This window comes from Neolamprologus brichardi, chromosome 18 (assembly GCF_056152115.1).
Source record: "Neolamprologus brichardi isolate AB-2024 chromosome 18, ASM5615211v1, whole genome shotgun sequence".
Lineage (NCBI taxonomy): Eukaryota > Metazoa > Chordata > Actinopteri > Cichliformes > Cichlidae > Neolamprologus > Neolamprologus brichardi.
In genome coordinates this window covers 11,748,587-11,766,060 of record NC_142121.1, presented here as the reverse complement: position 1 = coordinate 11,766,060, position 17,474 = coordinate 11,748,587, and the positions used below count along the sequence as shown (strand labels likewise).

Below are 17,474 nucleotides of genomic sequence, written 5' to 3'. Positions count from 1 at the left end.
GTGCGGTACTGCTCGCTGCCATACTGCACATCTAAAACTTAATGGCAAAGGGACGCATGGGTATCAATACAAACAAAATATGGGAAAACTGGGAAAGATAGAGCGGTAATTGAAAATCGGTTTAGCAATGCAGCAAACTTCAGCACAAGCATTGTCTGACCTTTCCTGCAGAAACATAAAAGGTGTGGCTCCTTCAACATATAGTGCAATAAACACTTGTGGCAGTGGGAGACAGACCTCACACTCCTTATGTCTGTACTTATCATTCAAGCCTATAAGCAGCACTGAATGAAAAAAAAAAAAAAGAGTGTTGCTATGAAAAAAAAAAGGAAAGTTAGGAGAAACAGTTTGGAAGAAACCATTCTGACATCCCTTTTCTCTAGCTCCCTGCATGTGAGGAGCCCACCCCACCTCAGCTGTAGTGAGGAGAGCCCAGTCCAGGCAGCCAGCAACCAGCGCGTCTCTGCCTACCAATCGGCATGCTCGGCTCAGGCTCTGTGCAGTGCTCTCAGTCTCAGCAGCTGAAGCTGGGCGCAGGGGAACTGCAACGGCGGCGCCAAGCATCTTCCCAGGTATGCGTCTCTCTGTTGCTACGCCCTTATTCTGTTTTTGCAGTGTTATGGCATCCTTGCAGCACGCTGGTTCCCGCTTTGGCGACACTGGTAGATTTCTAGGGAGGGGTTGCTTATCCTTTTTTTTTCTTTTTCTATTTTTTGTGTGTGTGGCTCACGTAGCCTTCGTGGTAGCGCAGGGCATTGGTAAACACTCGCATCTGCAAAACCTCCTCGTTAACCGCGCGTCAACTTGCACACACCTCAAAATGTTCGCCCTTCGACAGAACAGCGCCGAGCCGCCGCTGGTGCTGGCAGCGAGGCGGGGATGTGCGCTCCCTGCTTTACTGCGTGCATTTCTCGGGCAAATTTTTGCAATGGGGTTATAATTTGGCCAAGCGGCTTTCGTCAAAACATGACCGCTGACTATATATTCAACTCAAGGTGTGTGCAGGTGGAGGATTTTTACCCCCCTTCCTCACTCTGGAAGGCGCTGGACTTGCGGCACTGGGTGAAGCAGGTAGCCTACTGGGAGCTGATTTGAAAAATCATTTCATAGCAGTCAATTTTATGTAGGCTGTGCCATATAACGCTGCAGTAGGCTATAGCAAGGCTATAATAGGTCATGCTGTATGCATAATGCACAATGCATCCGTCTATCTATCACAACCTTGATATTTTATTGATAACTGTGTGTTATGATAAAACGGCTCTATTTTAATCATGATTCATTCATACAGTGAGTTATCCAGGGAGAATGATGGTGAGGGAGATGTTTTTTTCCCCGGAGAATCTGATGGACATAGTTATCACAGGGTGCTCTTAATTGCAAACGTGCTGAACTTGTGTTTTGAATGAGTTTGCATAGGCTAAGCAGTTTTTTTTTTTAATGATTAGGCTGATCTGTGGCGCTGTGTTTTCCCTGTCACTAGGTAAGATGTAGGTACACTCCCTTAGCAGTTAGGGTGGTGCTGCCTGCTAGTGCTGATGCGTTACAGTAACCACTACCTGTGCATGCAGTCTTCCAGGCCTGGCTGCACACCGAGGGGTGGTGGTGGCGGGTGGAGGGGTGTTCCTGGAGGATTCTTAGGTGGGAGGGTGGTCAGTGAGATTGGATTTATTAAGTTAGAAGTGAATTCATGCACCAGCCTCCAAGTTAAAGTTGTGTTTTTCAGGCTGGGCAATGAAGTTATCAACAGACAGTCCTCACATAAAAATTGTTCAATGTTTCCAAAAGCAGAAAAAGGACTTCTCTCGTTATCAGCTAACGAATGACCCTCAGCAGCAACTTTTACATCAGCTGACCTTACTTTTTCATCTTCCTGGCACAAACCTTTCACACCCATTGGTGTATCAGTGATGTTTATGTTAAAAAATATATCTTTGTTGTGATTATTAATCATAGTTTTGTTGTTGCTATGCAAAAAAAAGTCTTGTGCCATATTTCCACTGCAATCATTTGGAGCTGTGACCTTGTCAAAAAAGAGCCACCATGTGTCTAGCTCGCTCTGGTTCTCTCTGATAAAACTCTGTGTTAAAGGAAGCTACTTTTCTATATCAGCCCGTCCTCACGGATCTGGATTTGGCTGATTCAAGAAGCTCTCGAGTTGATTTTTGCTGCATTAACCACACTACCTATTCACTCCACTTGAAGAGCCAGTAATAGTTGGAGGACTTTTACATCAGAATAGATTTCAGCATGCTGATTTTGAATGTTATTTTGGGCTCTGTTTAGCCTTGTTTAGTCAGTGAAGTTTCAATGACATTAATAAATTGGCTAATCAATTTTCGCTCCTGTTGTCCTTGAAAATATGGTCCCATACAGTGTGGTTTTAAAGTGGGGATTTCCTGCTGGGCTCTTTGCATCTGGACAGCATTAATTATCCCGCAGGATTTGGGCTGATATGAAGCATTACACTGAATAGTACAGTATAAAATAAGCTCCGACACCAGGGGTAACTCCTAACTGCAAAGTGGACAAAGTTATGGAGGGAAAATGTTAAGGTCACATTAAGGTCAAGAGGAAAAAAGAGGAAAAGAAGAATTTTCCAAATGATTTGAATGCAGTGATTCTTTATGGAATGCATGCTGGGTGACCTACAGTAACATTGCACTAATAAAGTAATTACAATTCAAAATATTGTTAGAGCGTACTTGTTTATGTAACCATAGTCCAGTTTGGAGCTAAACAAATTATTTTATCATTTAAATTAATGAAAGAAAAAGTAACAGAATAAATACAGGGCTGATACTGATACAATTTAAAAAAACAAAAAAACAATTTGGCATCGTAAACAAGATTTTGTTGTAATAAATGAAACTTACTTTTAGCTGTCACTGACGCTATTTTTTAATATTTAATATAAAATGAATGTTACACAACAGATAATACATCAAGTTGACCTTGTTAAATGCCATCTTACTTGTCAGCAAACCAAAACCAATATTAAGCTGATATATCAATCAAGTATATTTAGAATGAATTAAATAATTTTAATGAAAAAAGGCAGAGATTTGCAGGTTTTAGCTTCCCAGATGGATTTTCCGATAGTCTTGGAACAACATGGTTGGTATTGATAGATGGGGGGGGGTCAAGGAAATAATCAAACTGATTACTTGAGAATGAAATAATATAATGATAGAATTTTCTCTCTTAAGCTGTCTTTAACACCCTTTGATGTAAAAAAAAAAAAAAAAAAAACCTGTACAAAGCTGTAGTGTTGATATGTGGACTTAAATTGATTATCAGCTGATATTAGATATTTCATGATTTATCAATATCAGCCAATAAATTTACATTTATAAAGTAAAGAGGAGATGAGTGAAGCTACCTTCAACCATGTTAAAAGGGTTGTTCAGCAGAGGGCACTCTAAAGCTTCCCTGTGGCAAAAAATATTTCAAACACCAAAAACACAACAGCCAGCTGACCCAAGCCAAGTGTAAACAAGTGAATAAACAACTACAAATAAGAAATATTAGGGAAAATAGGTTTTGTGTGTCTGCAGAAAAAAAATGTATCAGCTGATTGGAATATACAATTTTTTAATTGCAAAAAATATTGGTGCCAGTATTGGTCTTAAAAAGCCTTTGTTGACTGAGCTCTAATATTTATTGAGAATACTGAGTTGCTTCCAAAAAACAAGAAAGAAAAAAAATCTCGGATTGTAACATTAAAACATACGTGATGCCCTTTTATGACATAGTCGTAATGTTTTGGATAGAAGAAAAGCAGCAATTGTCCGTTTTCTGAGTGAGTCAAGATGCATCACAAAGAAGCTTATTTTCATCCTATATATGATGAAAATAATATATTTTTATTAAAAGTTATAAAAAAGTGCATTTCTCTCGCACACTGCACAATTTTCTGATAACGTCCACAGAGACCCTGTAAATGCAGTGTTTGTGCCTTGCAAACTATTATCAGTCAGATGTTACTCTGTCTGCACATCTTTGATTTAGATTAATTCTTTTGTTTTTTACTTTGTCACATGACCTCCACCCTTAATCTATGTTAATATAAACATTAATGGAGCTGCAATTCAGCAGTTTCCAACACGGAGATAAGTAAAAGTGTTTGGCTATGATCAATTCCTAGATGAGTTGTGTATATAAGTATATTTTAACACCAACATCTTTGATCCAACAGCGCACTTGTCCTTTAAGTGACACCTTCATAATGGAAAGTGAGCCACTATTCAAGTCTATGATTTGCCAAAATGCTACTGTGTGCAAAGCCTTTGATCACTCTGTTAATGTTTTATAAGCCATCCGCTGTCATCTGCAGGCAGGACTATGGAAGCCTGTTTCTGCCACAAAAAAAAAAAAAAAGGATCCATAACTCGAAATTTCGACTTATTTTCTCAAAATTTCGACTTATTAACTCAAAATTTTGACTTATTAACTCAAAATTTTGACTAAAGTAACTCGAAATTTCGAATTAGCTCTGCCAATCAGTAATCTACGTGAATGACGTCATTTCCTTGTTACCTGGAAGCTGAAGCCCTCAGGCACAAATGCTACAGCTAAGCTACCATTATTACATTCAGTCATGAATGCACAGATTGCTGAGTATTTTCAGCGTGGCTTCAAAAATGATGAAATCCTTGTGTTATTAGCTGAATCACATGGCGTTACTATCAGCAAACGTACTCGTGAAAGCGCCAATTTGTTGCGATCCGGTTTTGAGTGCGCGTTACTCTGCGCCATGTGCTTCCGGGTAACAAGAAAGTGACATCATTCACGTAGATTACTGATTGGCAGAGCTAACTCGAAATTTCGAGTTATTAACTCGAAATTTTGAGAAAAGTAACTTGAAATTTGTTTCTCCAAATTTTGAGTTAATACGTTGAAATTTCGAGTTAATAAGTCGAAATTTCAAGAAAATAACTTGAAATTTCGAGTTATGGATACTAGTTTTGTTTTATTTTTAGTGGCGGAAACGAGCTTCCATACAGGACAGACTGTTATAACCACTAATTAATATATCAGACAGGCAGGCGTGGTTGTGCATTCACATGTACACACAAACAAATGAACAAACTAACAGACAGTGAAATTTACACTGCATTCGAGCACCAATACAAAAGCAGTCTTATTTTTTTCCTACTTGTTGCTGTGTGTTTTGAGCTAAAAAATAAATAACTGGTTTTGTAACTTATTCTTACTGTCATGTAAGAATAAGTTTTTAAGACATTTTTAAGACTAAACTCCCAAGTTTCTGCTTTTTTTTCTCTTTTTTTTATTTGTCTCAATTTTTCTAACAGAACAAGTAAGTCGAAGACTCACCTTTGTGATTTAGTGAGTGATAATCTAAACACGCCATGTGAAAAATAGCGTCTATATAGTAAAAATCATTTATATGTCATACTTATCATTACTCAGAATATCATGGGAATTTAAATGTTATTCATACTCTATACTATGACACCAGGCTTGAGCCTAACAGGCATTTCTGGCCATTTTCTGACATTTTTCAAACTCGTAAATTGTTGATTTACTTAGACGGTAATCATCATTTTACTTGTTAATGAAAATAATCGCCTTTTTATGCTTTATAAAACTCATCGAAGTATTCTGCTTTATAGAAATTAATTAACCACCACAACATTATGAGAGAGTTTTGGAAAACTGAGAAATGTTTTTTTTTTTTGCTTTTTTGCTGATTTGTGACGATGGCTATACCTTTGCATGGTGATCTAGAAAGTTTGGGGCTTGGGTGATTTTTAAGCCAGCAACGTCTTTGTGAGAGAATATATATGAAAAAAAGACAATATGATGTGACCATTGGGGCCTTTTTTTAGGGAAGAGAAATCTAAGAGAAATTAAAGAACATACATGATAATAAGAGACTGGAATCAGAGCAGTATAAGTTAAAACGTTAAAATACTGTTAGTATTTAAAAAAATATTTAATTTTTTAAAATATAAAATAAAAATTAAAAATAATTAATTTTAATTTTTTTTATTAAAATAAAAAAAATTATTTAATTTTTTTTTAACGTTCACATTTTTATTTAAAGTTCACATAATTTTTTATTGTTGACGCTGCAACTCAGACTTCATCTTTGAACTATAGTTTAAGAGTCAAGACCTAAATCAATTTAATCAAACGCCATTAATGCATCAATTTGTTTTCTGATGCCATTAGGATGTAAGAAATCTGGCAACCTTCACACTGTGTGTGCTCACACACAGAACAGGCATGCGGGAAAGTATATATTGTGTAGATTATTTTATACTAGGTATAAAATACCCAGTATTTTCCTTTTTCTGATGGCATATGGGAGTGGTGTGCAGCACTAATAAGTTAGCAAGAAGGCAGATATATGATGCAACCACACTGGTAGTGATTACTTAAGCATATTTGAAACTGACTGATTGTACGGTGAGGTATTTAATCTCTTATAACTTAATATATAAGAATATGTTGCCGTTTCTTTTAAGATAACTGCTTGCTCTTAGTCTCTGGAGAACAATAAGTGCTTGTCATGACTGATGACGAATATTCCACCTAAAACCTGCTTGCTTTGCGGTTATCAAATTTTCCACTGCACTGCTGTCTGACAAAGGGTAGAGAAATCATTATGTAAACAGTGGTTTAATAGGATGAGAACAATTCTCAATTTGGCAATTGTTACATTAGATAATGGTTTCAGGCACTTTGGGAAAGTTGATAAAATGTCATTGGAAAGAACAAGGGGTGTGGCTCATAACACACACTTTCTGGTTTATAGACCTTTTCGGTGTTCAGATAGTGAGCTTTAAATTCACCTTTAAAACTGTGGCTGTACATCCGGGGTTGCTGACAGAAACAAGATTATGTCTGGGGGAAAAATTCATGTTTAGCTCATGTTAGTGTTTAATTTTAAGAAAAGACTTGTGGAGCTGTCAGTATAGCATGTGCTGAAGTAGTTTAAACACATTTTGACAAGGAATGCCACCCTTTTTCTTTCTTACGAAAGTGGCTCCTCTCAGATATAGTTGCATGCAGAAATAATCCTCTTCTACCTCTTCCCTTGTCCTCTCTTTAGTGATGGCCTCTGCTGAGCAGCCGTGCTCCAGCTTCCACCAGCAGCACTGCGCATAAGGCAACACACCCACCTTTGCCCTCCTGCCCAGAAGTGAGAGAGACACCACCATGTACAGCGTGGAGGACCTTCTCATTTCGCACGGATATAAATTGCCGAAGAGCGACCCTCCGTCTGCCACGCCTTTTGACAAGCGCCCTGCTGATTGCCAGCGTGAACTTGTGGACAACAGGGCTGGCCGGGGGACGCTGAACGGGTATGAGGCAGACCGGGGGGCATCTATCACTGGCATCTATGGCAGCAGGCAGGCACTGGTGAAGGGCTACCCCAGCATAGACATCGAGAGTGGGGATAGGAACCAAAGGAGAAAAGAAATCGGCATCGGTATCGGTATCCTAGGTGACACTCAGCCCTTGGGTGATTCTCTTGCTACAGATAGTGGGTGAGTGTTTTTTCCCTCTCTTTTGCAATCCCCCACGCCCTGCACCTTCCCTTTCCCTCTCTTTCCTCCCCCCACTTCTCACTGGGGCCTGTCAGTATTGCATGCAAAACTGAGTCTGCACTGCGCAGGGTTTTTTTCTCTCCTCCTCTTCTCTTCCCTTCCTTCCAGAGCTGCAGAACACTGTGGCTGCAGCAGCACTACTGACATATCTTATGCTGGGATATGAGGAATTATGAAAGGTGCCTTTGCAGTCGTTTGAGCTGTGTACATGCCTGCACAGAGATATGGTTTGCATCTCTGTGGAGCCCACCCAGGCATTGGAATCATCTACACAGCCTCCACCAGGCAGGCAGATGTAAACAGCAGCACTAGACAGAGAGCAAACTGAGGAGGACTGAACATGCCTCAAGACAGGCGCGTAATCACTCCACTGTAAACACTGGCACACTGAATCACGCCCAGCACGTGCTCTGTGATGTAAGCATGTTGCTGGGCAAGTGTGCACAGCGCAGCTCCCCTCAGCCATACAGTAGCATATGCTGCTGAGGATGATCCATTGACTTTGCTGCTTAAATGAATGAGTACTATGACTAACAGGGATTTAGTGCACTGCAGATACTGGACGGAGGCTAATTGTTTATTCAGTCTTCTTTTCGTGATGTTACGTTTTAAAAACTATTACACATATTTATAATCAAGCATATATATATATATATATATATATATATATATATATATATATATATATATATATATATATATATATGTGTGTGTGTGTATATTACATTTATATTTTATCATCTGCATTAGCGGCAGATGATTCTTTGCATGAAACAGTTTTATAATTGCACTGGGAAAATGTAGTTAATATGTTTTTCTGAAAGAACTGATGGTTACAATTGAATTTCAACAAGCATTTAAGCCTGCAGTCCCTCCCTCATTATGATCAGCTGTCATCAGGGCGTTTAAGAACATGCATTTATGTGAGTGATGACCCGGGGAATATTTATTGATGACAATTAATTAAAAAAAATCATAAAATTCAGTGTAATGGAAAATCCCTCAGTGTGCATAGACTTTTTTTTTTTTAGATGTGTTGTCATTAAATATATATATATTTTTAGTAATATATTTTATCTAAAATAATTGTTTTAGCAGTGCAAGCATGCACTACGGCCTTATCCCAAACCCAAGAGGTGATTATGGGACCAGAACTAAATTTATCTCCAGGCAGCAGTGCTTTATCACACTGTACTGGAACCACTGTTGTGAACCTGCCAACAGCAACTCGTCACACAGTTGCCATTTCATATTAGTTTCATCAAGCGTTTTTAAAATTATACAAATGATTTTGGTTGGATGATTGTTGCTCATGCATACTTACATGAGAAACTATTAAAAAAGGCTCTTCTTCTAGTTTACTCTTTCACTTTGGGTGTAACACAGTAATGCAGGTTTAAAGTTTATTGTAATTTTGGTTTAAAGGTTTTTATATGTACTGTAGGCCAAAATGGTTCCTAAAGTATGTGATAAAATAATGAGATGGACAGAGCCACTTTCTCTTTTGCGTCAGATTTTTTTTTTTTAGAAGTAGTATTTGCCATCCAGATGACCAGTTTCCAAGATAAGGTCAGCACAATTTAATATGCAGATCATATTGCAGTAGCATCGCGATTTTGTGGTGTCTTCAGGGGACTTTGGAGCTGCTGACTTAAGCATTTCTGGCTCATATGTGCTGGCTCTCTTTGATTAGGTTGTTTTGGAACACCTATACTGGCAAAGCAAAAGCGCATGTCTGGGACTGGCATGGGCATGACTCTTTTAATATTTACCAGTGATCACATTTCAAGTGGATGAAATTGTTTTAATCTATTATCAAATAGACTGAGATAATACAATATTGTGAAATATGTTTTAGGTATTAACTCTTTTCATTCTAGATAATTTTTTGTTTGTCTGTATGTCCCAGCCTGATGGTTCTGATGCTGTTTAGCCGCAACTCATTTAATAACCTCTGTAATGAAAGAAACACTGTTAAAAGATTTGATTGTTTTATTAATACTGAGATTTTTTCTTTTATAGGTTCTACGATGTTCCCAGTTTGACTTATTCAGAGCCGCTGAGCCATGACGAGAGGGATGTTTCCTACTGGCGGAGGCGAGGTCAGGACTTCAGCATCCTTCTGGACTATGCTGATGGCAGGGAGCTGAGGGCCTCTGCTGGAGCGTGGAGGCCACAGGCCCTGATCACAGCAGAGGAATACAGGGCAGAGAGGCAAGCGCAGCAGCTATGGGAGGACATTTCCTGGCTAAGGGACCCAGATGCAGGCCCTGGTCAGTTGAGAGTGACTGGGGAGAGGAAGTGCCAGAGTCTTGGAACAGAGGAATGGAGGCCTGCTGTGGGCCTGGGAAGGCAGCTGTCAGATGGGGATGGGGAACGGTGGGCTCAGGACCACTACCGACTGAGGACACCGGAGGGTTTTTTTCACCCTAGAACTAAAGCAAAGTCTCAGTCTCTTCCCAGAGTTTTGTCACCTGATGGACGTGACAGCAGAGAGCTCATTCCATCAAGGCCTAGTCTACCTGATAGACAGAGGATAAGCAGCACTGTCTTCTCTGGGCCATACAGTAGGTACATCTATGGCGGCGGCCGGGACCGGTGGGGTAGGAGTATTGGGCCAAGCAGCCATGTTGCACTTTTACCAAAGCCCAGGTTCAGCAGGCCTTTAAAGCCTCCATCATACGAGATTCACCAGCAGACTAGGGGTAGCGCAGAAATGCTTGCTATTGACCAGGGTGTCAAACAAAAAGACAGGCCTATCTATTATCCAAGGGTTGGGGACCTAAGACAAGACTATTTCGCACAACACTCTGCCATCACTGGAATGGAGCCTCCTGGCTACATCCCACCCCCATCTTATAGAAGAGCCCTACCCCCAAGAGCAGTTTCAGTTAACCGCCATGAAATGGCAAACTTAAGATGGAGGGCAGAAGCTTTGCAGATGCCGAGCTCAGATCCGGGAAGGTGGTTTTACAGACAGGCAAGTAGTTCCTGGCTGGAACCTTATGGAGAACGTAGTGCGTCCTATCGAAAACAGGTACTTTCTTCTGGACATGAAGAACAACCAGGTCATGCCCGACAGTTACCCACTGAAGACTCAAGAGCAAAACTAATCTCAGGAGGGCCTGGCGGAAATTCTCTACCAGATATAGACAAGATGCGCAACATCAACAAAGAGATTCCGTCCGCTAAGATTTTAGGACAATCTACACATGATAGTGCCTTTCCTCCCCAACAGGGGCCAGCTCTCAATACCGAAACCCGAAAAACAGCTCCCGGTGACAGCGACAGCAGTAATCGATGGCCCAACAGGGGAATAAAAAAAAGTGACAGTGTAGCTTCTGAGCAAACCCGTACTCCATTTTTACCTTCATCTATTCTGGGTAAACCACCGCCACCTCCGTGTAAGCCGGCTGACCAGGGTGTATCTGAAACTGTGACAGAAGTAAAAAAGGCAGAGCAACCTGAACCACCGGAGAAAGACAAAACCAAGAATCTTAAAAAGAGGCTTAGTGAAACCATTTTTTGTTTGGTGTCTGTCCCTGTTACTCCGCAGCTCACTGGAACAATTCGTGATCAGAATAATAACAACGAGAAGTCGCCAGACCCAGCTGACAGTCCCAATGGCAACAAAACTGGCCATTTAACAAACCAAAGTCTCCAAAGCACATCTTCAGCTGAAGCTGAGCTGCAAGCACTAACTGGTAGCATAGCGAGCAGCAAAACGAGCAGTAGAGCAAGCAGCAAAATGTTTAAAAAACTACCCTGTAGACCCCCTAAAATAAATCATTACAAGGAGCTGAAGCTGTCAGGATCCTGGCCTGCAAACCAGTATCGAGACCAGGAGACACAAACTAGCCCAGAGGCCCGAAAAGCTACCCCTGAAAACAAGGAAGCACAACAAGACCCTGTTCCTCCTGGCACCGAAGTAACCCCTGATAGCGGCGGAGTAGTGGGCACTGCCTTCAGTTTTCCCATAAAGGGAGTGAAGAGCCTAAAACTTTCAAGCAACAGCGCCTTCTCCCTGACCTCCACCTTCTCCAACCAGCTGAACAAGAGCACAGCTCAGCAGCCAGCAGTACCACCCTCAGGAAATGTGGAGGAGATCAAACCAGCAGCAAACACAGGACAGGAGAAATTTGAACCGTTCCTTTTGAAACCGGCCACCCAGCGACCATGGGATGCAGTCAAAGAGCTGGAGACCATTAAAAAAGAAGTCCAGGATCAGCAGCAGCAACAGAGCAGCAAACAGCCCAGTGTTGACAAGTGCATTGAGGACCTTAACGAGGCCTACAAAGACATCTTGGAGCTAGGTACTGCCAGCAATAAAGTCCCAAACGGTTCCGTCCAGATCCCTGAGCGTATCAAAATCCGACTGACATCAGAACCTCTCAACAAGCCCAGCAGCCTTAGGCGCAGTGCAGTAAGCTGGTCTGTTGACCCAGAATACAGGGAAGTGAAGAGCGCCTTCTCCAGGCCTGCAACAAAGTCAGTAACCTTCAGCAAGCAGCTTAGGGAGGAGCTCCCGGTGCCACCTCGGGAGACGGGCTTCAGAGAATACAGGGTTGTTGCGCATCTTTCACGCAGAAGGAGCAACGATGGCAGGACAGTAAAATTAGACCTGCCAGATGAACCTATCGAAACACCTCTTTGTGACTTTAGTCCAACAACGCACACCACAGCAGCTGAGGTGCCATGGGCAGACAGACAGCCCATGCAGGATGCCTCTACACTCACTAGTCCTCCAGATTATGAAGACATATGCCAGACTTTGCGTCAGTCTAGAGACCCATCGGATGCCAGTAAAGCATCCACAGGCCATTCCAGACCTAATGACACAGAGACTCTTCAAGATCTCAGTGCTGAATCAGAGGAGGAGTGTCCTATTTGTAAAAGAGAGCTTGAGAATCAGATGAGACAGGGTCCATTGCCTCCACTTCACGAGGAGAACAGCTCAGACAGCTCGGCCAATCAAAATGGCAGTCCGCCACAATGCACTGCATTAGAAAGTCCAGCAGAAGATACAAAAATAGAGGAGCCAAATGCATCATGTTCAAATCAGTCAGGGTCTGAAGTGTGTGCTGAAAAAACAGAGCAGCATTCACTGACACAGGAGAATGTGGGAGAGGGTGAAAAAACAGACAATGCTCAGGCAGAAAACTTGGACAATTTATGCATAGTTAATCCTGCTGAGAGCATACCAGTGGATGGAGCTACAGAGGATCTCTCCTCTGCAGCCACAGTATTAGCAGCTGATCAGCCTACAGACCCCCAAGTCACAGAGGAACAGAGTGTTAATGAAACAGCAACTGAGGAAGAAAAATCAGAAGATAAAGACGCCACTGCAGGAGAAACACCTGAAGGCAGTGCAGGCAAACGGACAGCTGAAGTGAAAACTGAGGAACAAGACAATGCAACGCCAGTTGACAAGCAGGAGCAAGAGAAGAAGCCATTTGCTCTCCCAGAGCATAGACTTGGTCTACGGACTCATCTGGGGCGAGACCTCCCTGGGTTACCAGAGTTTCCACCTGATAGACTGCCACTTTCCGTTCCCCCGAACCTAGACCGCAGACTATCTCTTAGCTTGGAGGGTGAGCGGAGGAGCAAGGGCCCCTCACAGCGAATTGAAGCATTGCAGAACAAACTGGCTATTTCTCCAGGTCGGGTGGCAGTTGAGCGACTTGCCCGGATGAGAGATGTGGATGTTATGTATCGTGTGAGGCGCTTAAGCATCAGGAGTACTGACTCTGGGGAAGGGGAGACAGAGGCAGAAGGGGAGGGCAAGGAAGAACAAGCAGAGGAGTTCGACCCTGCTCCTCATATGGACAAAGACAACGAGCAAGAGGTCACCAACTCACAGCAGAGCCCCGAGACAGTGTTGCAAGATGAACAGGAGTCACCTCTCTCAGGTAATTATTGCCTATAATGGCATAGAAGTGAAGCCTGGTGGATGTAAAGATAATAAGAGAGTTTACTTTTTTAATGCGGTTTTGTAATTTTTCCTGATTTTGGACCTTGAAAACCTTTGCCCAATTAGACAATTTTGATTCATAAGATAATGGATTTTTGCTAAAAAAAAAAACAAAAAAAACTTCTTTGTGAATAAATATCTTTCTTCCTCATGTCCCAGAACCCCAATGATCCCAGCCGAGGGGAGACAGTGTAGAAAGACTGCGTCCACCATCTCCATCTGAGGTTTTTAGCTCCAACACTGTGACCTGGCTGCCTACTAGAATGCCTTCATCTCATCTTGACACTGAAATTGCCTTCTTGTCCGACAAGAGCATTGTGTACACCCTCACCCTCGGCGCTGCGTTGACTACTAAGAGTGCTGTTCCACTGCCAAAGGGAGGTGCCTCTTTAACTTGTGGGGCAACTTCCACCCAGAATCCCACCCCAGCCTTCCCAAACTGACTACCCACTACCCCATCCGTCCTCCATCCCCAACCCCATCCTCTTATAGGGTTTCTACTAGTTAGTCTTGTAGCGGCTTGTCCTTTCTATTCTATCCTCCCTATGCTTTTCTCATTGGCAGACATTATGCAATTCTGTCGTGCATACTAGAATTTCTGAAAATGTCCGCAGCGAAAACATTTTTCGTAAACCTGAACGTTTCTGTTTGTTTACGGGCGAGTTGTTGAGAATTATGAATGTAAGTGTTTATGTTTAACCTAATGTAGACATAGAGGGGTTTATTGTCACAAACATGTTCTGTTGCATTTAAACTACACCAAAATAACCTGCGTATTTGATTGTGGTAAGGCGACAGCTGTTTTAGAACTGGACATCACTGTCTTTGGCTAAAGAACTGTTTTGATTTTCAGACGAGATAAATCAGCCTTTCTTTTTAAAAAAAAAAAAACAACTGAATGACATTGTGCCCTTTCTCATTGCTTTTGTACACACTGCAACCATAACTCTGCAACCATAGCTCTTCAGTGAAGAGTGACTCTATACCACATGGCATGACAGATCAGTAAACTATAAGATAACATTGGCCCTACTTTAGAGGGGGAGAGTTGCCTTTCTTAACTAGATGTGCGATTCCTGGTTGGATAAGGTGAAGTCTCTGATTAGTCCCCTGATCAAGTTCAATCTATAGCTCCCATTTCCAGGTAATTTCAGGAAGCAATAAGGGCACAGATTGAGTTTAAATGATGGTTTAAGCAACCTTGATAAACATTAAAGATCGATATAGGGATTTAGAACAACAACAAGAAAAAAAAGATATGTAGAGCAATATTGTAAAAACAGGTCAGTGGTGTAGTGGAGCTACCTGTAGGAACCATTGTCAGGAGTCTTAAGTGTGAACGTGTCATTGAGATCATATTACAGGGAAATGGATTCGTGTCAGGGTATAGGGGCGCTTAACAGGGGGTGGGTGCTTTACTTCATGATATATATATAGATATAGATATATCTATATATATATCTATGTTCATACATCTGTTTTGCAAAGAGGCGACATTTCACGGAATATTTATTTTTGTTATCATCAAATTGTTAATCAGTTTGCATAATGTACAAAATAAAGTATATTTTAAATATTTTAAGAGAAATTTTGTATTTAACCATGACATTTTATTTCTCCACACCTATAACAAGCTGAAAGTATCATACAAGTGTATAGTATCATATTGAGAGTATACATAATTTTCTAGTGCTTTAAAATCTTAACAGAGCGGTATAAGGAGGGATGGCCCTGTGGTGTGCCTTGATCACACGATTTTGGTTTGAGTGAGCAAAAGGGTTCATCACTGCAGGAGTTAAACCTGATGGAAACTTTCTGATTGTGCCATGATTTCCTGTTTGATAGTGCTCTTTCACATGCTAACAGAGTCAGTGTTGAACGCTCCTTGTGATATTTGACACATCAATCCATCTCAGCTGTACGTTGGTGGTCAGACATGACCTGTGTCTTATTTCTGTCTTTGTATGTCTTCCAGTTTGAATCATGTATCGTTCTGTTGTTGGTTCCACAAAAAAAAAACATGTTTAGAAATAAAATTGGGAATTTTTTTCTTTTCCTTCCTTCCTCCCACCCTTCCTTCGTTTCCTCTTCCTTCTAACTGCCTCCTTTCTTCCTCCGTTTCTTTCATCTCACGGCGTGTTCATTTTGTGTAAATTGTTGTGCTGTCACTAACGCTTATTGCACTAAAAGATGCAATGTAGGATGCAATTTTAGGCTAAAAACCACATATCTGCATAATGTTTCTTTAAAATAAATTTTAAATTATGAGTCTAAAGCTAAACGATGATTGAAAAAATTGCCTTTGGATTAAAACAAGTTTGCAGGTACGTGGGTTTTCTTTTTTTTCATAAAAAGACTGTTTCACTGGTGTAACATATTTAAGAGATCTGTAGGAATCCATCACTGTTTAACCATCAACTTACTGTTATGTAGCATTTTGCAGTTGTAGCATTTTTATCAACTCAGACCTTTGTCTTGGTATTTCAAACATTTCATGTAAATCCGAAATAATCATGTCGCCTTATGATGTGTGCATTACATTACACTCCAGGAAATGCCAAATATTAACGTACTAAGCACTGTTTCATACCTTAACAACAACTTACTGTTCTGCCATCCCTCTGGCTGGAGAGGTACAGTAGCATTGCGGATAGTTTCTGCTCTTCATGCTGTTTATCTGTAGGAACATTGAGTCCAAAACTGTGAACTTCAAACAATAGAAAAAGCATAATTTATTATAAGTACGAGAGGAGGGTCAGTGTTTCAAGACAAGCTCATAGTCAGCATCACAGGGAGGACAAGCTGGCACGCCCATAATTACTAACACATCTCATTTTCAATTCATTCTGAAGACTAAAGGGCCTCGCCTTAGTCTGGTGTATAAACTGCCCCTGACGACATTTAAATAGCTATTTCAGTACATACGCCCCCCTCCCCCAATAATTGGCATGTCAGGTACACTTGAACATAGTGTCATTTGACTTTTTGTACTGCAGGTTATGTGCAACATGAAGTAATTATGCACACTTGTAATATTTTCTATTTTCATATGAGATTTAAGTGCTTTTTGTACTCACTGACATCTTTTTTTTCTTCCTTGCATGAAATGCAGGTGAGAGGAGGAAAAAAAAATGTTTTTCATAAAGTATATTTGCATTTGGTACTCCAATAGTAAAACCAGTGGGCAAAACATTATGTTTCATAATTTAATTTACAAAACTATGCCAAGTATTTAAAAGCTATTTTTAGAGTAAATCAAAAGAGAACTCATTCATTTTTTTTCTTTTAAGACATGCCTTTATCTTTGTATCTATAAATATGAGCATAATCCATAGTCATATGATTGTGCTACTGTTGTATGATACTGCAGTCTGATTCATAAATAAACTCTTTGCATGAAAATGGTGTTTGTGACAGTTGCTGTTGTCTGTATGTATGCAACTTTTTTTTCTTTTTTTTTTTTTTAAGAAATGTGCACTTATATCACATATGCGCCAGGACATAAGGAGCAAAGATAATAAGGGGTGCATATGTATGAAATACAATATATGATAAAGGCTTTTATATTACAAACAAAACCAGTTATGTATATAAAAGCAGAACCAGTTACAGTTACCATTACTCTGATATCATGTTGGTTTTTGGAAAAAGTTTTTACATTGTTGGTCCCTTTACAGGTTCATCTCTGGAGCTAAATTATACATCAGAAAAGTGATCTGAGAAAATGAAAATTGTCAAATCTGTGTTGGTGATGCTGCCATACAGGCTTTGTATACAGTGTTTTAGAGCTTGCACATGAGGCACCTGATCTCAGCTGCTGATACTGTCCCGCAATATGAAAAACGAGAGAAAATCAGCATAAGTAACTGGGCTCCTCGAGTGGGTAAGTCATTATTATGGAAATGTTTCATTTTCAAAGAGCT

At 40.7% G+C, this 17,474-nt stretch overlaps 1 protein-coding gene across 2 annotated transcripts; it reads left to right on the top strand.

Annotated features, from left to right (window-relative positions):
- The first annotated feature begins 436 nt into the window (after positions 1-436).
- Positions 437-16,842, top strand: jcadb (junctional cadherin 5 associated b). Of its 2 annotated transcripts, XM_006792386.3 has the most exons (4): positions 437-572; positions 7,082-7,520; positions 9,603-13,489; positions 13,711-16,842. In XM_006792386.3, the coding sequence occupies exons 2-4, from the start codon at positions 7,189-7,191 to the stop codon at positions 13,719-13,721; spliced, it is 4,230 nt and encodes a 1,409-aa protein (XP_006792449.1). In that variant the 5' UTR covers positions 437-572; positions 7,082-7,188; the 3' UTR covers positions 13,722-16,842. The 2 variants fall into 2 exon arrangements, with proteins under 2 accessions (XP_006792449.1, XP_087688460.1); XM_087832334.1 differs by lacking the exon at positions 13,711-16,842 and having other exon boundaries at positions 9,603-13,506.
- Positions 16,843-17,474: the final 632 nt, after the last annotated feature.